We start from the raw sequence: 26089 nt of genomic DNA on the forward strand, positions 1-26089 counted from the left end.
CAGATAGAAAGGAGGCAAAACACTGGAAGGATGTAACTGTAAAACTGCTCATTGCAAATTACATTTTTCATCACTGATACAGTGCTTTGCAGCTCTCCAAGATAAAAAAAAAAGTCAATTAGAATTACAATGAATGTAAAAATAAGCTTTTGTAATAAAACCCGTAATTTAAAATGGGATAATGTATCTGAAAATGGAAAGAGGAATCTCTTAAATCAAATGTCCTTCAGCTGAAGTTAATTTCAGTCAATAGGATTTTCAACCGTTTTAAATTGTATTTTAGGACTGGATTTATACAAGAGCAGCAAAAAGAAGACCTGTGTTTAATCACCTCTGGGTGAGCCCAAACTTTGAGCCCAGGGGCAGCAGCAAACCTGCACAGCAAAAGGAGGTGAGGCTGATGAACACCTTCATCTTCATCGGGGTGTGCGACCATGGTGCCCCAACAACCACCCTGGGCTGAAGGGAGAAGCCAAAACTGGGAATGGGGGGCAGGAACTGGGCACCATGGCTGGGCACAGGGATGTTCCATCAGCTGAGCTGGGCTGGGAGAGGAGCAGGGTCTGCACAAACACCCAGCTCCCTCCTCACTCTCCATGCCGATCCAGTAGATCAATTACACACCAACACATTCCCAGCACCAGCCCAGGATGTGGATGGAAGTCCAGGGTGAGCCATTCTCCTAATGTACCATGTCATGTCCCCATGAGGTGACATTTGGAGCATACGTTGCTCTGTCTGTGCTCTGTTAAAACACACTGAGGGTAAATATTAAATGTGATTGAGCACCATAACTCCCATTAGCTTTAATGAGAGTCCCATGGATTCATCCTGTGTTTCTTGATTAATATTTACCTCATTGTTCATTTCAGTGCTTGTTTTTATCTATTCCTACTGTGCCAACTCCTGCTTGAAGTTATAATGATATAATTTTTACTTTTTAGATGTGCACACATGGTTATTGGTAATGCTCATGGAAGCCTGGGACTGACAGCACTCCTGGGCAAAAGGGATAGCTTTGCCTCAAGGAAAGGGATGGCCAGTCCTTCTCTGTGATGTATCCCCAGTCCTCCATCATTTCTGACAAACTGGGAATTCTTCCTCTAAAAACACTCATAATCTCCCCAATCCGAGGTAATTTTAAAAGCAATGGGAATAACTACCATTCTTCTTTTCCTTGGAACAACCAGGAAAACACAGTTATGCATTAGCTCTGCAAGGGACGAGCCCAACTCTCATAACCAGGGTATCTGGTACTGGGAACCAGTATATCCACAGCCAGCCAGACATGAGAGCTGTGGGAGAATCTGACAGAGAAATTTGGAAGAAGCCTTCAACCTTTTCCTGCAAAATGTGGATGATCCTATCACACTCGCTACTTACAAGTTGTTGTCAGGTGTAATAATGTTTGCAAAGCTACTGGAAGTCTTAGAAAGACAGGTCTGACACGGGCAGAGCTCATTTTGCTGATGCTGCAGTGAAGGAGATTTGAATGCAGATATGAACCACCTCCCCAGCCCAAGCTCAGTTGCGCTCTGCATGGAGCTTGAAAAATACAAGCTATAGGAAAGAACAACAGGGAAATATGAAGGAGGGTAGATTTAGAGCAGATTTTGGGAAGAAATTCTTTAGTGTGAGGATGTGGCACAGGTTGCCCAGAGAAGCTGTGGCTGTCCCATCCCTGGAAGTGTCCATGGCCAGGTTGGGCGGGGCTTGGAGCAACCTGGGATAGTGGAAGGTGTCCCTGCCTGTGACAGGAGGGTTGGAACGAGATGAACTTTAAGGTCCCTTCCAACCCCCAGCAATCTGTGTTTTCAGGCCAGGCCCTGTGGTACTCACTCAGCAGGATGATGATGCAGATCAGGATGGCAATGATGGCCCCCGTGCCCAGCCCCGCGGCAGCCACGGCCCCGATGGTGGTGCAGTCGCCGTTCTCGTCACACGGGCACACCTTCACCTTGATGACAGAGGTGTTGTACAAGGGGGGGTTTCCTGAGTCTGTCACAATGATGGGCACGTCGTACACTCCTGCTTCCAGGTACATGATCCGCAAACTGAGCTGGGCGTAGTCCCCTGGAGACCAAGACAGACAGACAGACAGATGACAGGCACTGGTAGAGTCTTGCAGCCACACTTCTGCAGAGTTCTCTGCCAGAGCCCTCTTCTGAGCCCTGCAGAAGAGGCAAGCAACAACACACCTGGGCAGGAAAGCTTCAGGCCTCTGCCCCAACAGTCTGGCCAACAAGCAGCCTGGGCTTTGTTCTGTGTGCTCTCACTGCTGCACTCAACTACCTGCATGCCATTTGCAAATCCACTTGCATGTGTTCAATATGGCATCCAACACAAATGGGAACACATGGATAATGTTTCCTGAGGCTGGGCTGCCCCTGGCCACTTGTGCAGGTTCTGTACTCACTCACACTTCCCCCTGAGGATTTTGGGAACTCACTGATGACAGGCACAGCCAGGTAATCCTGTTATGACTGAGCTCTGAGCTTGAGGGCACGAGCTGTAGCCCCTGGTCTAGCACCCTCTGCCAGACCTCAGCGAGAGGGACCAGCATTGAAGCCAAAACCAGCCCACAACTCCATGATATTTTCCATCCTCTGCTGAAACTGCCAATAAGCAGAGCAATTAAGGCCATTTGTGGTTGCACACTGCAATATAAAAATCCTTCACATACTGGTAATCTTCACACTTACCTAGCCCTCCTGGTTCCATGGTAAATTAAAAGGCTGCCTTTATGCAATTATGGTCAGAGAAATGAACATTGATCCTGATTGTGGCTTATGACAATTACACTGGAGGAATATAAGGAAGACTGATAATAGCTTTTTTCCCCTTGGCCATTATGGATGATTTATACTCTGTTCACTACTGATAACTGTTCATAATTATGAACTGCATTAAAAAAAGCCAAGTGCCAAGGCTCTTAGAGTTATGCTGCAGGTCTGATACAAATCATTCCTGATTAACTATCTTGTCTATAATGTCAAACGTAATGTGCTTTAAAAAATAAAAATCACATTAAAAAACGTGGGAAAGTTTTGGATTTGGAAGCCGCGCGTGGGGCTCGTTAGCGAAGCAGAGCCCAGATGAGCTCAGGATTGCCTGCCCCGTTTACCATTGAGCCGTGAGATGGTCCAGTTCTTCCTCACTGCAGAGGGCACACTGGGCAGCTCGAAGACGAAGGGCCCCACGTTGGGGTCGATGTCGGCGTCGGCGGCCGTGATGTTGATGACGTTGAGGTTCGGCTTCTCGCAGATCTGCGCCTCCTTGGGCAGCAGCTCCGGCGCGTTGTCGTTGATGTCGATCAGGTAGATCTGCAGAGTGCCCGTGCCGCTGGCTGGGGGAATTCCTGCACGGCAAACACCCACCTGTGAGCACCACTGGGGAGCAGAGGGATTGGCAAGACCACACACCAGCCCCCTCTCCGCCTTCCAGGCCAGTAAACCAGGATTTTCACCTTCCCCCCCTGGACCTCATTAGGGACATACTGCACTTCCATGGTCCCTTGCTTCATGTGGTATAAAACTTCCCCAAGCCTCCTAATGTTGCTGTTTTTCACTCCTGCAGAACAGGAGGTTGAGTTCTGCAGATCTGTAGCCTGCAGCAATGCCCCTAGTCAAACTAAAACTGCAAGCAGGTGATGCCAAGCTGCTCCTGCAAATCTTGGTAATGGCTGTTTTAAAGAAGAAAAACCATCAGAAAGAGAGCTGACAAGAGGAAGAAGAGGGCTTGGAGGGGAGAAAAACCTACATATTGTAACCTATTGGTCAGCATTTACTGTAGCACTTGCTGGCCAGTTTTCAGCTTTGCAGACCATTATTCTGCTTCAAAGAAAGCCCAGCTTTAGTGGTGAGAGGTCCCTGCTCAAAGCCCACAGTGTGAGCCACCACCAGACCTGCTGGGTGATGCCACTAACCCCCAGCAGCAGTGTTAGGTCCCACCACACAATTCCCCATCCTCTCCACATCTGTCCCAACCAGCAGGGATGTCCCAGCACAGCAGTCCTGGTCCTCCACCCCTTCTTGATGGAGAGCCACATTTGTCAGATTAATGACTACTCACACAAGGTAGGATCTGCCCTGGTAGGAGAGAACAGCCTTCCCAGAAATGGCACAGTGTTTTTCATTTCTCTCCCCACACATTTATCCGGCAGCTCCGTGTTGGCCTGCCCCCTGCCTGCATGGCTTCAGCAATTCTTTTTAGAGTTTGTATTTTCAGTCCTGGCCTTTCCTCCCAGTGCTAGATACAAAGCTACACAAACGACTTCCCCATCAGGCTTCTGCTTCCACAGACCATCCTTCCCACATTCCTTTCTCCATATCTCAAGGGAGCCTCAAAAATTCTGAAGGAGCCCTGGAAATCCTTTTTTCATGGTTCCCACATAAGCTCTTCAATCATGGACTCTCATCCTTTCATCCTGTAAGCATGGGGTAGGTCTCCCTCTAAAACAATGTCTTTTGATCAGCCTTGAAAGCTTCCAGAGAGGCAGACAGCTCACCAGGATACTGGGGCTGGACATAAAAACTGACTTTTGGGACCAAGCAAAGTGATTTTACTGCTTTCACATTACCCAGAGTATCTTCTGGGATAAAAGCACTGTAACCTCTGAGAAAGACTGAACACAAACCCTCAGTCCTGAGAGGCAATAACTGGCACGTGGCTGAAATAACCTGCAATTGCTGCACGTATAAATGCACTTTTGTTGGGCCATTGAGTATTGGTGGGATCTGAGTCCTGGTATTTTTGTTTCTTTGTGTCCCTGAGTGCAATTCCGGGGCAGTTTTAGGAGAAATGAAAAGTAAACAAAGTTTTAATGGCCATGTCCTACAAACTATGGAACATTTCAAATTATTTCAGCTGTCTTATATGGAGAGAGCAAAGACATAGAGCAGGTACTGATGAGCAATGAAGGATCCTTGGACTTTATCCTCAGGAGATGAGGACTAAAATAGCACCACTGACTCCAGTGGAGAAGCTGGTGTGAGCCCTGAAATTAAGATTGAAATACTAATGACAAAAGGAAGAAAATACAACTTATGCATCTACATTTAACTGTTGAATTCTCCATCACAGCCTTTTTCACAGGGTCAGTGTCTGCATTCCCACAGCAAGGTGTAAGCCAAGGTTTTCATGCTCCGCTCTTTGTTTCATGAAACCTGCTGGAATATGACACATTTAAGTTCTCAGCTTCCCTGGGAGATTGGCTGAAATTGGCTGAGGGGTTCATACACTGCCAGGCTCCACTCTTGTGTAGACACAGTGTGATCCAAGGGACTCTCTCCTCAGAAACCAGGTTAAAACCATGCTGTTGATTAGGATTCCCTTTTTGCCCTCCTTACATTGCAGCCAAGACTTTTCTTAAAGACACTATCTCTACACTGGAGCCCAGGGAGAGAAAGAGAGCACGTCCAAGGAATATTGGTTAAACTTCTTTATCATGTACTGAGAACAGCAAAAAGAACTTCAAGGAAAGAAGATGCTGCTGTGTCTTCAAGAAAGAGAGAAAAATCCCCAGCAAAACCCTTGACCCAAAGCTTTTCTTTGATGCTGGAGAACCTGGAACTTGGGAGCAATGTGGTAAGAGTCTATTAGCCTAGATGAAACTTTAGCTGTTATCCTAAGCACTCTAGACAGAATTTTAAATAAGGTGTTGCTTTATGTGCATTTTAATGGCTGCAATATACCAGTGATAGATTATTTTTTCAGAATAAAGAGATTTATCTAGGCCCTCACTTTCTGAGCTGCTGAATGATGGATGTGGAGGTGCTGATGCACTGCTGTATCAGCACCACAGCCAGGGAAAGGGGTTAACTCCACATCACATTGCACCAAGTGCTTGGAATTTGCAAGGTCAGATGGTGAGGATTAGGTTGATAGGTTCAAACCCTACCACTGCATCTGTGAACAGCCCTGGCCTACTCATTTGACCTGTTTTGCCCTGTGGCTTTTGCAGATGAACATCACTGGACCCATTGGAGAATATTCTGAATTTCCCTGTCCTCATTGCCTTCATGGAGGGGAATCTCAGGATGGGGCTGTGGGGTGTGTCCTACCATTCATGGCAGAAAGAAGGGGCAAAATGCACTTCTTGGTACAGCTCCTCAGCACTGAAACGCCTCCATGAGTTTCCCTCACCCCTGTGACCTGGGATGCAATGATTGAAGTGATGCATGGAACCCCAGAGGGAGGAAGTTTTCGTTAGTCCTGCAACCACCACCACATCTGCTCATAATGACCATGGCACTTCCAGCCTGAGGGATCACACAAACACTGCCCTGGAAGCACCTGCAGAGTATGAGCAATATATTGAGGTGCTCACAGCCAGACTGAATTGTGCTGCTGAAGAAGGGCTCTGGTTTGAGTGCTCAGCACCCCACAGCAGGAAATGAGGATGGGTGAGGGGGAGGAAGGCCTTCTCCTTGTCCTGGGAAACTCCTGAACCTTTTCCAGATGGAGGAACTGAGGAATGAAATACCAGCATGGCAACATTTGGGTGTGGTTATCAAAACTCCTCAGTTCCTCCTAACCAGGATTAGGAAAAGCAGAGCAGCAGCACTGGGCTGCCTGCCCTTGAGTGAGGCCAGCACAGCTCTCAGTGCTGACTGGACCAAAAGCACTGAGTGATCTTCAGAGAGAAGAGCAAACAGGACTTCTCCAGGAGATCTAATTGGCCTGAGTGGCGTTGGTAAAAAGCAAAGCAGCACCCAGATGATCTGATGATGGCTGCACATTTCAGGCAGGCAGTGGCCAGAAGGAGCCCAGCTCCAGTGACAGACACACCTTTTATGAAAGCCACCACGGGTTCAACAGATGGGCTTATTTTTAATACCCTCCTGCCATCCCATAAAATTATTTCTGGTTTCCTGATGGAAGGCTTCTTGAATGCTGTGATCAGTGCCTCTGGGAGGATTACCAGGACGGGTGTGCTCGGCAGCCCCTGGAGAGCACAGCCCTCTGACACTTTTTTAAGTTCAGGCTACACCGCCACACTGAACTCCCCAAATCAATTTTCCATTTGTCCTCCCTTTCCCTTAATAACACTCCCCGTATACTGTGCACATTTAATTTACTCCAGCAATTTCCCGTCCCACTTTCACATTTTTGACCATAAAAACCTGGGAAAAAGATAACTTATACTGACAACTCTGTCAGGGCATCATTTCTCTTAATGCATCACATTAGAGTCTTATTGAAGCATGAACAATGTGAAGCCTGGGCTCACCGTTGTCAGCCGCCAAGAATGTGGCCTCGTAGACATTATTCTTAATGTAGTCTGACTCTCGATCAAGGACAGCAGCAGTAGTGATCTGACCATTTGTGGCATTAATGTTCAGCCAGTTTGCAGGATCTGACAGCTTAGAGTATCTACAGAGAAAGGAAATAAATACATGGCAGTCTTTTCACTGACATATCCTTAATATTGCTTGAAATACGTTTTTTTCCTGGACTCCTGACCTGTGATTCAAAGGACCTTTGGATAACTGGTTTTGTTGACAAACACAATGCTAATTGAGTATCTGGTTTTTGACCTTTACAATTATTCAATTTTTCAATTACTTTAGTTTTAAAGGTTCTTCTTTCCACTAAGTGCCACTTACATGCCAGTTTCCTGCTGCTAGGAGAGGGCATTTCCTGAGGTCTCTGCAGCTGAGCAGAAATGGGTCTGCAAAGACCATTGCATTTGTATGCCTAAATTAGAGGATGGATTCCTGCTTTCTCCTGCTCCCAACCTTGCCCTTCTGAAACCAGCTTTTTAAAGTCAAAGATATTCCTGTTTTCTCTCCACCACTAATAACCAACAGTTTGGGAATACCACACTGTCAGTCACCTCCCAACTACTCAGTCAATTCACAGCTGTTTTCTATTTATGTCCCATGAAACCAGCTGAGAACATGGGGCTTTTTTTGGGCAAACTCTTCCTGTGTTCTCCAGATCAGTGTTTTCAGTTCATGCTTCTTACTTGCTTGTTTTCTTGCTTTTCTGCCTACCAGTTCCGTACTGTTTGAAGTGAGATGGACCATAACTATCCAACTGGAAGCTAATAAATGGTCAGACTATAAATTACTGAAATAAGCAAACAGAAGCTGAGCTTATTTCATGGGTAACTCAGACCTGCTGATAGTTTTATATAATTTGTCATTAGATATGCAGGTGAGAGCATTACTAGCTTCTGGTGAATATCCCTTTCCAGAACTGGGCTGTTTGAAGCAGAAACTCAAAGGGAAACCTGAGCTGAGTCAATCCATGTGAAGAGAAAAGCAACACACAGCTGCACAAACTCCTGCCAAAGGAAAGAATTACATTTCATGGAGCTAGACTCTTTGGGATGTTTTCATTTCAATATCACTGGTGTGAGGCTCCTGCCCTTTCTCTGCTAAATGACCAGGGATCCAGTTTCAAAGCTGGCTTTGTGAATGTGTCTGTGGCTAATGAGGATAACCTGAGGTGTGACACTGCCCATGCCAAGCTGTGCATTACTGGAGATGCTCCTGCTTCCTCATATTCTATTTGTAAAAACTCTATTTCATCAAAGACTATTTAGAGACTGGAATCTGTATGCAAGGCTCTAGCAGCAGGATCAGCTCTTATCATGGATCTGTAGGTTTAGCCTTTTGGGTATCTTTTTTCCTAACTCACCAATGCCAACGGTGAAGTAAAAAATAAAATATCTTTTTTACATCTCACAAAGACAGGACCCCAAAACCACCCCACTGGTTCCTGCAGAGCCTGGGCATTGGCTGTCCTGATGCAAAGGAAGAGAGACTGCACTGGGGTTTGGAAATGAGGAGCTGTGGATGCACAAAATGCATGTCCTGGAAGCCCTAGAAAGAAACAATGCAAGTAACTGGCTGCTCATACCCACAGAAAACTTTACAAGACCCTACACATGCCCTGTGCAATGACAGGAACAGCAGGTGCTCGTTTGGATTACAGATCACCCCCCTCCAGGTTAGAGGGAGTACTCAATCACAAATGAGTTGTTCTCTCCTCTGAATACCAGCCTTGGTACAGACATCAGGGAAATAAAGACCCTTCAAAGGCCAATATTTCAAAAAGAACATAAGAAAAATGGGCTTGTTAGTTAGGATGGTCTCTTTCCTCCAAAGTCACAATCCCTGTCTAAAGACAACAAGATGAGGCAGTGAATAAACTACCATTTTCTAGACCCAACAGCTCTGTGCCAGGTGAAATATTTCAAACTCTTCCTGACACAAAATGTCACAACTGATGCAAGTTTAAGTGGCCTCACCCGTGGTCATGTCGTATACTCGGGTTTTGACAAAAATACCACAGCTCTTACAGACTGGGAGCAAAAAAGAAAACAATTTCTGTGGAGTGTAAGTATCCAAGATCAGGAAATGCATTTCCTGTCTGCACAGAGGGAGCTGAAATAGTTGTGAAAGTGTCACAAGGACTCATTCTCACCTACACTTTTCTGCCAATTATTTCCTGCTGGGAAGGTGTGCGAGCTGGGGTCCTGGACCCTGGATTCAGACCCTGCTCTGCCCAGGTGGGACAAAACAGAGTGAGTGACACCCTCCTGCTCACAGCACCAATTAAAAGTCATCTTAAGCTGCTTGGATAGAAACCTGACTTTTACAAGGTTAAAATTTTGCCACCTGAATCCCATTCATAGGGAAAGCAGCTAAGGGAGGTTATGTTAGGCAGGTGCTCTGAAGAAAAAGGGATGTTTGGAACAAATTGCACGTACTGGGAGCAGGCAAGGGGAGCACTGGTGAGATACAGACCAAGTGCCAATGGCCTGGGAATGGCTGTTTGACTGCTCAAGCAACAATGAACAATTTGGCACTTTAAAAGCCTGCCCAGCAGCTGTTTGTAACCCTACCAGCCTTGCTCTGAACCAGCTACAGCTCCACTTCCACTGTGCTTTTAAGCAAGGTTGAACCTAAATGCTCTGGAAGCAACACAAGGCATGATTAAAAATCCCAGCCATTCCCTTTGAAAACCCAGGCCTAGCCCTTTCTATGCCTCAGTTTCCCCCCATAAAACAGAAATAACAAAGATGCCTTTTTCTAAACCTCTGTGTTTATGAAGTTCATGAACCACAAAGGTCAGAGCACCCTGGGTGAGGCAGAGCCAAAGACTGGGTATGAAGCAGCCCTGACCTCTGTAACAACACAGAAATCTGCTTCATTTGAAGGTGTGATCTGCCCCACAGCAATCCAGTAACCCAGGATCCAACTCTGTCTGCTCTCCTTGACCCAGCTGCTCAGAGCCTGCCTTACCTGGAGCAGGGGGCTGTGAGTTTACAGATGCTCGACTGCAGGTGCCACTCCCTGCCAAGATCTCATTCACATCCCACCAGCCAGTTTGGAAATCAGCTTTCAGCTGCTTGTCTCCCCCAGATTCGTGCATCTGATCCCCCCAGCTGCAGGGGAGCCCCCAGGCTGCCTGGTGTCCCACCTTACTGCCTGCTGCATGAAGCGATCGGGATCCACTGCCGAGAACGTGGTCAGCACCGTCCCCGTGGGCACCCCTTCCTCCAGCCTGATCAGCTTGTGGTTGGTTGGGAAATACGGGGCTTCGTTGACATCTGTGACTGAGATGGTGACTCCTGCTGTCGACTGGAAGGACATCTGGATGCCACTGGCCAGGGGAGCTTGGTTTGACACCATCACTGTCAGCATGAAAGCTCTGTTCATCTCGTAATCGACTGCCTGAAACAAACAAACCAGCAAGTGTAGAGCCAAGCAGAGAATAAATTCTACCTTCTGGCTGGAAGCTGCAAGACTAGAAGGTAGATGATATCAAAGTCATTGCCTGATCTTTTTCCTCCTGAGCTCAGTTCTTTTGAAGGTGTAAATCCAGAGCAACTTCAATCCAGTGGAGGATTTGGCCTTCCAGTTTTTGGAGGGTCAAGTATTAAAAAAAATTCCACAAAGGAAAAACTGCAAACAGCAGGAAGCATTTACCCTGTATTTTGTTCCAATGCTAAGTGGTTTCCAAAAGGCAACCTGCCTGTGAGAGCTGAGCATCAAATGAACAAACTCACCCAGGGCTGCTCTAATGCAACAGGTGGAGCCTGTTCAGAGGGTTGGGATGAGCACTTAGCAGTGCTATTAGCACTGAAACTGCTGACTGTGGAACCAGGACAGTCTCTGTGGACTCATGAGCCTGAAGGGCTCTTTATTTTCCCTCTTAAATGAGTTTATAAGCAGAGGTGGAGCTGCCAGGAACAATCCCTGGTCAGGTTAAGCAGGTGGTCCTTCCACTGGGACCTCTCATTCTCCTCCAAGGCACCTCGTGGTCTCTGGAGGCTGCCTACAGCCCTTACAGCTGGGTTTTGCTGCTGGGAGGCCACAGATCTCTTCTCAACACACACATGGAGACAATGTGTCTGTCCCAGGAGCCAAACGGAGTGAAAAGCCTTTCCTGGCACGACTGACTGAGCCCAGTATAATAATAATTTCTAAACCATCCCACTAATTATTATGAGGGAAGTCGCTAATCATCTGCCAAGGAGGCTTGAGTTATGCAGGATCACACCTCTGCTTGTTAAAAACTGCTTTGCCATGATTTATAAATTTAGAAGCATATCCATCCTCCCTAATACCTTCTCCAGCGCTGAGTCTGCAGAGCACTCACTCAGGGTGTGAAACACCGCAGCTACACCGACTTGGACAGGGATTTACAGCAGCAGGAGCTGCCTGCCATGTCCTGTTTAAAACCCAGTATTGTCAGGAGGGAAATCAAATCATAGGAGCCTACACGAGAGAAACAAATTTCAGGGGCAAGAGGTAAACCAGCGGAATCTCTACTCGATTGAAGTGCAAATGTTCCCCATGCTAAATGGCTTCCTGACAGGCAGGGCCAACATTTAATAAATAAAAGGAAGCATAAAGATTCCCAGTACACCCACCCGTGCTGACTCACGGACTTGTGCTGCATTCAAAACCAATGCACGCTGAAAGTTCCCATTTAAACACTATTCAAGGCCTTGAAACAATTTGACTAATGCATTTCCTCAATTTCTTTTCACACCGCCTCTAATTTATATTCCTGCAGTTTTCTTTTTTTTTTTTTTTTCCTTTTTTTCTTTTTTTTTCTGCTGCTCTTTTTGCTAGGCTGTCCACAGCCACCCTGCTCCTCCCTCCCCAAGGGGTCTCAGAGGCAGCTGGGGGCTGAGCAGCTCCATGGGGAATGGTGTGGGAAACTCCCTGCTTCTGATGCTCAGGACACACAGCTCTGCTAGGATGTGGCCTGATGTAAAGTAGTGGGGTTTTCCCCCCCAAAACATGTAAGGCTGCTCTCTAAACTTTTTCCTCTTTCTTCTGGTAGCAACAAAACTTGGGCTGCAGAAAAAACATGCAAGGAGCAGAGCTGGACCAGGATCGGGCACCCCAAGGGTTGTCTAGGAGGCATCAGTGTCACCAAACAGTGTCCACCACACTTCAGTCTGCAAGACAGAGCTGATCTGCTCATTTCTCCTGTGTCCACCAAATCCTATTTTACACAGTTTTGTAAAAAAAAAAAAAAAAAAAAAAAGGTAAAATCAAGAGTCTGTGCTGTGCTGGCAGTTTGGGCCATTTAGCCCCATGGGACAGCAGCCCCTTGCAGCCACTGTCCAGCCCTAAGGCAGAACTTCTTTCACAACTTAATAAGCAATTTATACCAGAACTGCTCTTGCCTCTGCTCCCTAAAACTGCCTCCCTCTGAGGATAATGGTGCACAGAGCACTCAGTGTTCCTCACACCACACTCACCCCTTCCACCTCCATGCATCTCACTGGAAATGCTGCACACTGGTCATTTGATGGGGTTTTAGGGACACAGTGGACTTGAGCTTGTTAGGTTAACAGCTGGACTTGATGATCCTAGAAGTATTTTCCAACCAAAATGATTCTTTGATTCTATGACAGCAGGATCCTGAAAAAGCCCACAGAGCCACTACATCTGGGACAAGGACATGTGGGACTCTTGCATACTTTGCACTTGACATGAAATGAAAAAGCAGCACTTTTGCAGGTACTCCTTGCTGGATGTTTGGTGTGTGATCTGGCTGTGAAATATCCCCTGGAGCTGCTGCACATCCTCCTCCTTCACCAGCACCTCCAACCTGGCTGCAGCAGAGCGATGCTGAGGGCTTGCCATGCGTCCTCCTTCTCTCGGGGTACTTTCAACTGAAGTGAACAAATCTGCCTGGTGTTAGAGTTGAGACAAATAATAACTGAAGCTTCAGCAGCACCTCCATTATAAATTCACAGCTCTGATCCATGCAGAGTTTATAATAACATTTTACTTAGCTGGCTGCCACAGGGCAGCCACTGCTGCTCTGGGAGATTGTCTTCAGACTCTGCGGTGTCTCATCTGAGTGGGAGGTTTCCCTCTGCCCTTGATCAAGGCCTTCTTTGAAGATTAGGGTCTTGCACAGTTATGGAAATGGTTTGGAAAGGCAAAAACAGAAAAGGGAAAAGTTATACTTTTGGTGATCACACTGGAGATACAGATGGGGTTTTGCTGAGGGCAGTTTCAAAATGGCCCCCACGACCATAATCTGAACTCCAAAGGGAAATCTGGCTTGGAGGGGTTTCTGGCCCTCCATTTCAGGCCCCTGAAATGCTGGTGAAGTGGTGGGATTCTGCACAGAGCCTCTGTCCCTGTGATGCTGCTGTCACTCCTTTGCTTGCAGGAGGAGTGATCTGTGAGTGGCTTTGAAGAGCCATGTGAAAATCCAGCCATGTAGGGTCTGTAAATAAATGGTTCATTACTTGACTTTAATTTTTTTACCTGTGTTTTCAACCCACATCAGTGATCAAACCAGCAAGAGACTGCTCCAACACAGCAAAGAACAAGCTCTGACTGGCCACCCAGTCTGATGAGAATACATCCTCCAAATCTTTAAGCATATTCACTTATTAACAGAGAACAAAATATTTCAAAGAAGGTGGAATCCTAAGAGTCTTCCCTTCTTCACCATGAAAATTTAATCATAAGCAATTTCACTCATTCTCCTTGCTGAAAATACACCAAAAAGCCTCCCAGCCAGATAGGGGTGGGGAACCCTGTGCTCAGGAGGATCAGGTGAGGTGATGTAGTGAAGACATCCAATGCAATTTCAAGCTCTGAGCTCAGCTTGATGGGATGGGATTTTCATGTGGTTCTCTGCTTTGTGATCACTGTGGGTTACAGAGCAGTGGAAAATCAACACCAGCATCAGTGGTGTCTTGACAAATCTGCCCTGCTTTCTGCCTGCAAGTTGTGAATAAGGGAGGGTTCATTATACACAAGTCCTTGTGCAGCAGTGTTGATCATGCAAATCCCCTGTTGTTCACTTTGATGTGCCTTTAAACTACAGTCCTGACACTTTGCAAGATTAAAAATAAGGGGTCCTCCCCTACTTGCAGTAAAAATGTTGGCATTTCAATTTCAGACTGGCTGCTGATGTCAGTGGAAATTAAATTTTTGCACTTTTCTTCATTGAATGTTTTCTGTTTAAGCAGAAAATATAGATTTGGATATATGTATGCTTACACACATATATGCAACCATATACACATGTCTAAGCTTGAAGAGACTTCATAGTAAGGCTGTCAACCATCATCACAGAGCAATAAAAAGTGATAAATAAGAGGACCCTGCTGAAATACCATCTGGCAGGTAGGATGGTGTGTCCCTTGAAGTTTCAGCAGAGCAGCATCTGCAGACACACACACATAGCCCAGGGGTCAGGGAACAGGACAGGCTCACATGCTCCTGCCAGTGTGACCTCATGGCATCTCACTGATGCCATTTCTCCTAAGACACAAACTGCACATTAGGAATGACTGCAACTTGTTCAGCTAATAACAAGGAAACAGGGCTCAGCACAGAGCTATTCTTGAATTATACTGCTCTTTATGCTGCTCATTTCTACCTGTGTTGTTGATTAAAACTTTTTGTGAGGGAAGGCCAGACTTATCAGAAGGTGCTGACTTTATCCACCCCATTAATCCTTCCCATGTGCAGTGCACAGTGTGTGCTGTGCAGCTCCTGCACATCTCAACAGCCTGTGTGTGATGTCTTTGCTGGTTTTTGTAGTCAGAGGAAACATCCACAGGCATCTTTTCTGGGAAGAGCTTCAGTGAATGCTGAAGGGATCCAGTGATGTCCTGGCTGTGTGTAATCACTGCAGAAACACTCACTGGCCTCACAACTGAAAGAGAAGCGAATGCTCCAATGAAGATAGAGTCAAGTTCTTTGGAAACATGGAGGCAAGGAAGGAAACACAATTTGGCACTTGCTGCAGGCATCTTGAGGCTTCCAGCTCTACCAGCACATGGAGGGAAGAATGGTGGATATTTCTGGTTTGATTTCTTGGGAGTCTTTAGACAAGATCTTCTGCTGATCCACCTGGGGGTGGCTTTAAGTGGAGCTGTCCTGAATTGAGGATCTGTCCCATACTGTATATTTATTGCTTAATACTAGGAAAAGGAAAATCTCTCCAACAGTTTTGCTGCCAAACAACTCAGTCAAAAGGAAAATTTCCTCCCCTTCTGTTACAGAAAATTCACCCCTCCTGAGGTCTCCTACACTCCCTGCTTTCACAAAGGATCACTTGACTGACCCAGGCAGTGAAACAGTGCCCTTGATCCACAGCAAACAGGGGTTTTTCTGGCTCAAGAGGGGCAGGGCTGCCCAGCCCAGGCTCGTTCCCTCTTACAGAGCTCAAAGAGCCAAAGAGAAGCAGGAGGTGGAGGTCAGGCTCTGGTGCTGGGAATCCCTTCAGCATGTGAGGCTTTCTGAAAGCTCATGGTGGGCTGGGCTGAGCTGGGAAACCCAGAAAACCCAGAACCAGTGCCATATGCTGGAGAGTTTCAGGCCTCCTACACACAGAGAGATGGGGAACAACAGATCCAAACACTCGCACTTCCAGGCAGGGAAGGCACAAACAACTGCAGGCTCCTGGCCATCCCTGCAGCTGTAAGGGTGACAAACACAGGGTCTCTGGCTCCCCCTCACCTTCACCACGGTGACCATGCCCTCGTTGGTGACGGGGTCGGTGCGGATGGTGAAGTGGCCCGAGGGGTCCCCGCTGATGATGCGGTAGATGGCGTTCCAGTTGGGAGAGTGCGGCTGGTCCCGGTCCAGCACCGTCAGGTTTGCCACCACAACCTCCACTCTGTTCTCAGGCACTTCTCCTGAATACTGCAAAGGAAAGACAGGGGTGGTCATGGAGGGAGCTTTCTGTCCATCCTCACACCTCCCGCCCCTCTCCCCTCCATCACCATGCACATTGGGACGCCAGTCCCATGAAGAGGACCATCTGTAATGAGCAACACAGCTCTTTCTCAATTCTGCTTTTCTGTTGGAACCCTGGTTACTGAGGATTTTAGACTTTTTGTGCTGACAGGCCCTGACCCCCAAGAGAACATGGCATTGCCTTTCCACTGCTTGAGTAAAGCAATCTGTGAAAGAGGTGAATGGCTCAGTTATTCTCTGCTTTACTTCTGTATAAATGCCCTCTGGGATTCCAGTAGGCTGGATTTGCAGAATAGCTTTCTGAGCTGCTTCCTTGATATCTGAAATCACATCTCGAGGAAGATCCACAGCTTGGTCCTCAGGTTTATTATGAGGAAAAGGCAAGACTATTCCTGTTTTTTTTTCCTTTGAGTATTTCCCCAAAGCCCAACTTCATGTCTCAGCCTGAAGGAGAACAAACCCACTATGGCACAGCCACTGCAAGATTCAGCAAATGCTCCAAGGAATCCAACAAAAAACATTCTTGATATTCTTGCTTAATTACAGCAACCAGAGAGTTAATTGTCAACAGCAGGGGAAAATGGCACACTGAAATGTCTGAATTTTTAGGATGACTATCTCCGTTTATCCCAAGGTATTATGCCTCACTCAGATTTCAGTGATGGCATTTTATTGCTTCTTCAGTGATTTTACTTCATTTTATTTCTTTCTTGCCCCTGATTTTGTCTCATTATTTGAAGTGTTTCTTGTGATTTTGCCACAGCCTTTCCTGGTGCTTAATTCTCTCATTTAGCACTGATTTCCATGGAGCATGTCCCATTCAGGCACATCCTGACACATTAACTGCATTCTTTTCTGCTTTCCAGTCCCTGATTTATCTCATGGCTGATCAGGGATCCTGGCCTGTGAATACTTCCAGTATTTGGGGCTCAAACTGCCAGTAAGACACATTCCCAAATTTTCAACTGTCCTCATGTCTCAGCACTGCCTATTAGCAGCACTTGCAAATCAACACTCTGATTGACATATGGCAAATTAAACACTGGGGAAACGCCGGGAGCGGCTGGCTCCGAGTCTGCAACTGAAATTCTGGCCCCAAACTGCAGGAGCAGATGACTTCTAAAATCTGGCCTTTGGTGTGCACAAATGCCAGGTTGTGTAAATGATAATAAATCATTCCTTTGTTAGCACAAGAGTCCGTTTCCCCTCCTAACCCATCCCCATCCTTTGGCATCTCTCTGTTACGGATGCTTGTATTTAGTATATATTATTTCACCGCTGACAGCAAAAATATTCAATCTGCCTTATGCTAATGTGAATTTAAATTTGCCCTTTAGTGGTATCCTGAATGGCATCTTGCCCTCTTTTCTGCTATGCACCTGTCCTAAACAAGTTTTCATTAGTGAATGCAGATGGCATCTCTTTCCAGCCATGCAGAGTGGTGGGGAAGAACAGTGGGAAGCTGCAGGATAATTCTTATTCTGCTACATGCTACAGCTCTTCTTTTCTCTTTATTTCCCCTGATTTCACTTGTTCTTTACCCATTCTCTTGCCCAATTTGGAGTCTCTGCGGCACACAGCTTAAGCAAGGGAAATATATGCAAATTTATCAAAAGCCTCTTGAAAAATCCATTAGATTATGTCATATGTACACTCTACTATCAGCCTCGTCTGAACTGAAGCAGATTAGTTAAACAGGATCATCTCTTCCTAAATCCACACTAGTTATTGCCCATTACATTAAATTAATGTTGTATGGCATGGCAGCAGTGACAAGCTGAGGACCCTCAGTCTCTTTTAGGCTGCACTGCTGACAACAAGGTATCATTCTGTAATTCCAAAGGAGTTAAACACTCAGTGAAACCATCTCAAATCTTCAACTCAGGACCACAGATTTCATCTGTCAATCCTGGGCTTATGCCCTGCAGAACCAAACAGAATTAAGTCATCAAGAACAAACCATCAGCTGCATTTAACCCATTTAAGAGGGCCTGCCCTATATGATCCCTGAACACATTCAGTAGGTCACAGCCCAGGTGCTGCCAATGAGTTTGGGTCACATGGAAAAGCCCCACACAGATTTTACAGCAGCTCCTCTAGCAGCCATCACATCATCTATTTTCAGCCCACAGTGACAGAGCTTACACATTTTAAAACATGATGTTATATTAAAAATTATTAATACACAAGCACATGCCAATATAAAGCCTGGAGGAAGATCACAGCAACCTATAAAGCTTTTCCCTGGGGTGAATACCACAGTGCTCAGCACATCCTGGGCAATCCAGGAGTTCATCCACTTGTTGTTGACCTCTGTTAGGTACAGTTAGGAAATTATCAGTCCTAAGCAGAATTGAGAGTGGATACTGCTTGCTGTGCTTATAAAGCAAAGTATTATTCTGAGGAGAACAGAGCACCTTCTCTGGAATCAAAGGAGCCATCCAAAGCTATTCAGGGTAAAAAGCAAATCTTGGAGAGATGTGCCATGAAGAAAAGAGTAATTTTCATCAGCTACAGATCAGCAGCTACTGGGAATTCAAACTGGAGTCTTCCTTTCCTCCCTCTCACACTCCCCCACTATCATTATTATAGGTAAATGCTGTAATATGTATTGTCCACAATTGTCTTTACCTTTAATAAAATTAAGTAACGACATTAAATTACACCTGCTAAAGGAAGGATGGCAGCTCAAAGCTACCCACACTTCTTTAATGTCATTCCCTCCCTACCCTGGAGTAATTCAGGATAATGAACATCTTTCACTATGCTGCTTTCCAGCATTCCCTCTGCTCTAAGTTCTCTTTCATAAGATTACAATTGATTTTCAAATAAAGAGAAGCATATCTATTCAAACAAGGTAAAACAATGGGCAACAGAGGAGCTGCTGGAGTAAACACAAGATTGATAAAGCAGTGCTTGACCTATACCTGTAGCATTTACTCATACTCCCCTGTATTTCATTCAGCTTCACTTTCAACTGTTGCATTTGAAGTCCTTGATTGACAGAAAATTTTTAAAGACCACTCATAAAGATTTCTCTGGCTGATTGTTACACATTTCCCTTCTCAGATAGAGATTTGTTCTGAAACTGTCATGTTCTTAAATCCTTAAATTCTGTGGGTTATTTTTTCTTCTCCTCCTATAAAGGCCTGTTCTGGCAAAACTCCTTCTCCCACTCCCCTTGAGCTGGCCCCTCTGAAGTTATGCTTTGCTGAAAAGGAAATAATTCATTCTGATCTTTGGGTTGGTACTAAAATTGGTTAATTCCAGAATTTGTCTTTCATGTCATTTGGACCTGACAGCACATAAACACGCAGACAAATATCATTGCAGAGGAGAAAGGGATTGATGTGGGGGACAAATGATGAATTCACACCATGACTTGACTTTGTGCAATAAATCTGGAGTCTGGGCAGTGAAGCCATGCACAGCTGAGTAAAACCAATTAGCTACTGCAGCCATTCCTAGGGAGGTGTGGGATTGAGACAGATGAACACAAAGATAATTATTCAGGCTTCCTTCTAAAGGGAATTCCTTTTTTTTCCAATGTTCTTACTTCTTTCCCTGGCTGGTTTTGCTAAAGAGCTGTGAAGGCAAAGACTTGTTCACATGAATGTCTGCAGGAAAGATCTTTCTGTTGCCTCCAAGATTCACTAATGATGACACAACATTTGTTCCAGGCAGCAGTGGTTTATGAAGGCTGAATTGCCAGGACAAACAGTGTTTCATGACCTATAGCTATGGATTAACAGAAGAGTAAGGGCATCTCAGTGCTCTTATTAGGCTCTGAGCCCCTCCCCAGATAGATATGACTGCTGCAAAGTGCTGGATCTTCTCTCTAGGCTGGGAGAAACTGAAATGAGAGTGCATGGGCTGGTGGGGGGTCCCATCCCTCCCCAGTTCCTGCCTGCCCCATGAGGAGACAAGGTGATGTGCAGCCAGGGATCCCAGCACTCCGGGGGCTCCACTGGCTGAATAAAACCCACAGCTCCTCACACTTCAGGGCATCCCCCCAGCCCCATGCTGGCATCCCAGGCAAGGGTTTTCTGCTAACAAAGATTCTTGAAAAGCAGGAAAATTAATAAGCAACTGTGGTCTGGTTGCAGCAGTCTGTGTAAAATGGCGGGGGGGGGGGGGGAAGGAGAAAATTTCCTAATAAATCATTAATTGTGATGTGCCTGCCCAACTGCAGCATGGAAACAAGCAAATGCCATCCTAATTGATTGCTTCTTATTCCATCTTTATAGGCCTGCATTTTTTATTGTGTGGGTTGAATGAGCCCAGAGGTGTAAAAAACTTCTAGGCTGTACTCTGTGTATCTGCCAACTTGATATTTAGATCAATAATGCTCTTTCCCCTCCCCCCCCACTCCTACTACTGGTAATTTAGCTTTTCTTCCTAGCAGACTAATTGCTGTTTTCTTAAGCCTTACTATCAATTCTGTGACCTTTAATTTCCAATATAGTTTTCTGTGGGGATGGCTGTGCTGGGCTGTGAGTTATCCCAGCTCTCAGCTGCTGTGACAGTCACACAGGGACTGCCAGGGTCTCCCTCCACTGTGTGCAAAGCAGACTATGAGCTTGCTCAAATCCCCACAAAACCCCTGTGAAGTCTGCCTTATTTTGAAAGCCAGGCTTTGAGATGCTCATTTCTGGTTTTATTAAACTACTCACTCCAGTGAGGTCTCGAGTGATCACCACTGATGTCCTCACTGCTTTTTGAGGCTGCTCTGCATTCCACCAGCTAGCAGCCCCTCCATGAACCTCTGGGCTGTTGTTTTTTTCCAGGTTCATGGCTACAGAATCCTCTGCACTGCTTCAGTTTCACATCCACGTGGATCTCCTCCAGAGTGCATCCATGCATTCATACCCATCTGCTGTGGTGCTCCCTCTCAAAGGAACTGCCTGGGCTGCAGGCATCACCTCGTGGTGCTCGGGCAGGACTCAGCCCTGCCCAGCCCACCCAAGGAGGTGCATGGCAATGAGCTCACCAGCTTTGAAAAGATGCTTTGGAAGTTTTGCCTTTGTCCTCAGCAGTGTGTGCCATGAAAGCAGCTCACCTGCCTGCAAAGGAGCCCTCTCAGCTCTGAGCAGGGTGAGGGGCACACAAGGCACCCACCTGCTCACAGGGAGTTTGTGCAGGAAGCTCCAGTGATGCTCAGCGTGGCCTCCACGTGCTGGTTTCTTTTTCTTTGAAAGAGTTTGAAAAACTACAGCAAGCCTTAAAGTTTGGCACTTCTGAGGCTGATCTCAGGCTGGAGCACAGACAACCTCTGTTGTGCTCCTACCACAGGTGACAGCCACCGGCTTTACACTTTGTTTTTACTGAATCATTTTTTCAGAATCTCAAGTAATGACTAACTCTGGATCAACATACAAATTTTACTCTCTGAATATGAAGACAAAGCTGGAGCAGAGGAGAATAAAGCAATACCCTCTCTTTCAGAAGCAGCAAAAGAAAACCCTCTTACTTCAGACTCCGTGTGAGGAAGAAACACGTAGGTTTCACCTTGGTTCAAAGACTCTTTGAGGACTTGCCAGGAGTTCAGAGCACATAATAGTAAAAGGATATTAAAAAAAAAAAAAAAAAGTAGTTTGCATATCTAACAAAGAGCACTAATTTTTTTCATTATCAGATGTTACATTCTTTTGATAGTATGAAAAGATGCTGCAGAAATGATGACACAAGACACCATTCTGCTGCAAGATAACCATTTCCAAATAAATATATCTTAAGAAATGAGGTCTGAAGTTTGCATAGAAATTTAGATATTTTATAAAAATGCATTACAATACAAAGGAGCTTTTTACAATGTTCATACGAAAGGTTTAAAAAGAGATTAAATTATGTCCTTGCAAGGCATATAGCCTTGTCAAGAAAAAAAAATTTCTACATTAACCCATGTAGGAAAGTTGTACTTTATCTCTATTTCAAAGGCTATAAAGAACCACTTTAATCAACCTACTTGACTTTAGGGACTTGCACATCTCACTGAAACTCATGAAATCTGGCATAGTGTGGTTTCCAGAACACAAAAGCCTTTAATCCGTAAACCGACACTCTTGTACATTCAAATCCTGATACTATCTCCTTGTTAGGAACAAAAATTGTGAATTTATCCAAAATGGGATCTCATCTCCTCTAAATGATGTAGCCTTTGCAACAGTGACCTTTAACAATGCTTATACCCAACAATGAAAGATTTTATGTCAGGAATCAGTGGAAACAATATACATTAAAATTCTGATCTGATAGCACAGCCCTTTATTTTTCAGTTTTAGACAAGGATCCTTTGAACATTTCATTTGCTCTCTTGTCTAACATACCTTTGTTTCTTGCCCACGGAATGAACAGCAGGAAAAGGTGGCTGATACTTTTCTGCAGACTATTTGATTGTCAGGTGTAATTAGCAATGCTCTCTTTAAAATAGAGACATAGATTTTAAAACAGCTGGAACTGCCTACAAAGCCTCATTCTTAAAAAAAACCCCTTATATACATACATTCATATAACAGAACAGTTTTGAACAGATACATCATAGCTCCACAGTGCTTGACAGCCCTATGCTTCCCTTCAGCTGCAGAACCAAAGGCTGAAGTGACTTGTCTGTCTCCTGAGGCAGCTGCAGAAGGGGCTGCAGCCATGCCCTGTGCTGGGGCAGAATGCTGAGAAAATCATTAATTCATGTGTTACTTGATAAATCCATTAGGTCAGCCTGGATTAGCCCATTGATCCCCCCAGTGCTTTGCCACAGAGCCCTGTGATCCTGGCTCAGCTGCTGGGTGGAAAAGCCCCAGGAAGGCTGGCAGGGAGCTGGGATGAGCTGATCCCAGCACGGCTCTTCCCAGGCTCTGAGCTCCACCAGGAGCTCAAACTGGTTTGTTTGGGCTGGGGTGAAACAGGCCAGAAGAAGCTTGTTCTGCTTCCCAGCTGGGAAGCTCCACCAGCTCAAACTGAACCACCATGGTTTAATGAGGCTCTCCAAGGCCAGCTCTGGGCTGAGGAGGAGAATTAGAATATTTTGTATATAACCAAAAGCAGAAAGAGGCACAACACCTACAAGAAACCATTCAAATTTGAGGGAAATGCTACAGGTGGAAAAAAAATTTCAGACAAGAAACATGATACCCTGACCTGGAATTGCCAAAGCAGTGCCCCCTGCATCCCCCACCATGGCACAGGGGAGCTTTCCAATGTACTTCTACTCTCTGAAATAACCAGCTCCCTAAAAAGAGGATGCAATCAATTCATTTGTTGGCATGTCAGGCCTCGCATTTCGTTCTCCTGCAAACTGCAAAGCAGCAAAAAATCATGCTACTTTGAACAACAGTATGAAAACAAGATTTTTCCTGATTTACATGTAAACCAGAGCAGCAAAAATTGAGTGAGAGAGCTCAGCTCCTAAGTGAGCAAAATGTACTCCACAGGTCTGGCTCTGTATCTCTAGTTAGATGTGTCTAGAAGGGGATGTTTCAATTCAGGCACCTGCTATAAAGTTTCATAAAGAAGGGCCTTAAGCTGATAAATCTGGTTTAGGATTTTCTTATTAACTGCCCATTCCCCATAATGAGTTTTTAATTTAATTTTTTCAGATTTTAAGGCATATGAAAGCTGCTCATGTGCCTCTGGGATCTCAAGATGGGTATTTGGGAAAGGAAGAATTACGAGAGTACTGAAACTCTCACTGATTTTTACATGTATGCTATAATCCTGGTATTGAGATTTTTAACAAGTTTCTAGGGCAGCACAGCTCAGCCCATGTGCACACTGACTCCTGCTCAAACTTCCTCTGCACTGCAATTGGAATCTCTGTTATTTCCAGATTAATCTCAGAATTAGCCCACAGTAGGGTTTTGGGATTTTTTTAATGAGCAGATTGGAAGTCCATCATCAGGCACTGAAGACCCTCTGGTCTGGCCAAAAAAAGGGTTCCTGACTGGATGGAGCAGTCTTGCAAGAGAAAGCCACTGAAGGAGGTGTTTTATTCTGAAAATGTGGATTATTCTGTGGTTTAAAGACACAATCTTCTGCGCTGGTGACACAACGGCCATTTCTTTATGTCCTTACTGATGCTTAAAATATTATGGCAGTGTCTGCCATAATGGAGTGAGAACCTGCACTCACAGGAGATGTGTGCCAGGGCTCCTAAAGGAAGCAGTCCCTAAAATCTCAGAATTGCAGAATGGTTTGTGTTTGAAGGGACCTGTAAAGGTCACCGAGCCCAACTCTCTGCCACCTTCACCTAGATGAGAATCTGGCATTCCAGAGAAATGCCTGCCTGTTTACAGTAACTCAGAGCACAGACAAGACTACATTAAATACTGTGTAATTAATCAGCCTTGCCATGAAAAAGAGGCTTCTTGCTGAAACTTCTGTTTACAACATTTCCTGTGGAATGGAGCAGAGGAATGCAGTGAGAAACGGAGGATATTGGGTCAAAGAAGAGATGGGTTGTAAATTCAGGAAAGAAAAGACTAGTATTTCTCCTTTTTTATTTTTTAGCAATCAAAACCTGATATTGCACTATGCTGAAAAACTCTGCCACGCTCAAAAAAAAACTTTGTAAACCTTTCACCCATTCTCTGATTTCAACTGGCTGCTCTCTGTGTTGTGAACCTTTCTTCTACAACTGGGAAGCTTTAAGACATCCTGGACAGTTAGAAAGATTTGATAAGAGAAAACTCACAGCACTCCCAAATCCTTTGCTAAATCTCCCTTTTTCTTCCTCCACAGCATGTCACTAAAGATTTCGTAAGTGAAATGTACTTAATGAAGTTCCAGATATATATCCTCTTAAAATGACAGCCCTCAGAAGCAACTGTTTTTAAAGCAAAAGAATATTGAAGAATTAAAAACCTGCCGCCCCAAGGAAGTTAGCCAACCCCAGGAGGGGATTTATTTCACTGCCTTCCAATAATGGAGTTACAGAATGTATTTAAATTTCTCAGCCTCACACCCGTGCCTGAGATGCTGAGGACTTTAGAGATAAAGAAGTAATCCAGCACAAATGGGTGTTTGCCTGGAACGTGCCAGGGCTGTGTGGGTATCCAGCCTAACCATGATGGTGCTGGGTGTCTACATTCAGACAACTGAATGAGGCTCTCCAAGGCCAGCTCTGGGTTGAGGAGGAGAATTAGGATATTTTGTATATAGCCAGAAAGCAGAAAGAGGCACAAAATCTACAAGAAACCATTCAAATTTGAGGGAAATGCTACAGGTGGAAAAATGTCAGACAAGAAACGTGGGTAGATATGTGATAGAGGAGCATCAGTGTCTGATTCCTCCTTCAAAGTGTAGCCTGACAGGCACACCAGAGATGATGGGAACAGCATCTGATCCCCACACACGGATCTGGGGGTGCAGCCTGGGGTGATTTCCATGGCAGCACAGCACAGAGTAACAAGGGCATTTCCCTCTGCATCTCCTCTGACTCCAGGGATTCTGTCAGTGACACGTGGCCCTGTCACACCTCCCTGCGCACAGGTGGCGATGGGGTCTGGGGCTTCTCCCTCTGGATCCAGCCCAGGGGAGGAGAGGGAGGAGAGAAACCCCTGCTAAATGAGGCACTGAGCCAGGAGACAGCTCTGCCAGATGCTCACACGAGAGGGCTCATGACAAATGGGGATGGTGAGCGATGGCTGACGGGCGCTGCTGTGGGCTGGGGGTTGTCTCTGCTTTGATAATATTAGATGGTATTTAATATTAATTAAAATTTAAATAATATTACTAATATAATTATACTGTAATATTAATTATAATATTAACCCAGCTGCACAAACCAGCAGGCTAGAAAGGCAAATGCCAAATCAGTTGATGTGTCACACCCATGCATTGTCAGGCACCTCCACAGTGCTGAGGATGGATGTGCCACTCACCCTGCG

The 26089-nt window shown here is 45.5% G+C and overlaps 1 protein-coding gene across 1 annotated transcript in view; it reads right to left on the minus strand.

The window, feature by feature from the left end:
* The window catches only part of LOC136563721 (cadherin-4), a 418272-nt gene that overhangs the window by 6679 nt on the left and 385504 nt on the right, over positions 1-26089 (minus strand). The window contains exons 9-13 of the mRNA XM_066561277.1: positions 15969-16154; positions 10435-10688; positions 7232-7374; positions 3125-3358; positions 1840-2073 (exon numbers count right to left, since the gene is read on the minus strand). Coding sequence (XP_066417374.1) covers positions 1840-2073; positions 3125-3358; positions 7232-7374; positions 10435-10688; positions 15969-16154 — 1051 coding nt within the window. The remainder of the gene's footprint in view (positions 1-1839; positions 2074-3124; positions 3359-7231; positions 7375-10434; positions 10689-15968; positions 16155-26089) is intronic.

Source organism: Molothrus aeneus, chromosome 17 (genome assembly GCF_037042795.1).
Source record: "Molothrus aeneus isolate 106 chromosome 17, BPBGC_Maene_1.0, whole genome shotgun sequence".
In the NCBI taxonomy this organism is placed as follows: Eukaryota; Metazoa; Chordata; class Aves; order Passeriformes; family Icteridae; genus Molothrus; species Molothrus aeneus.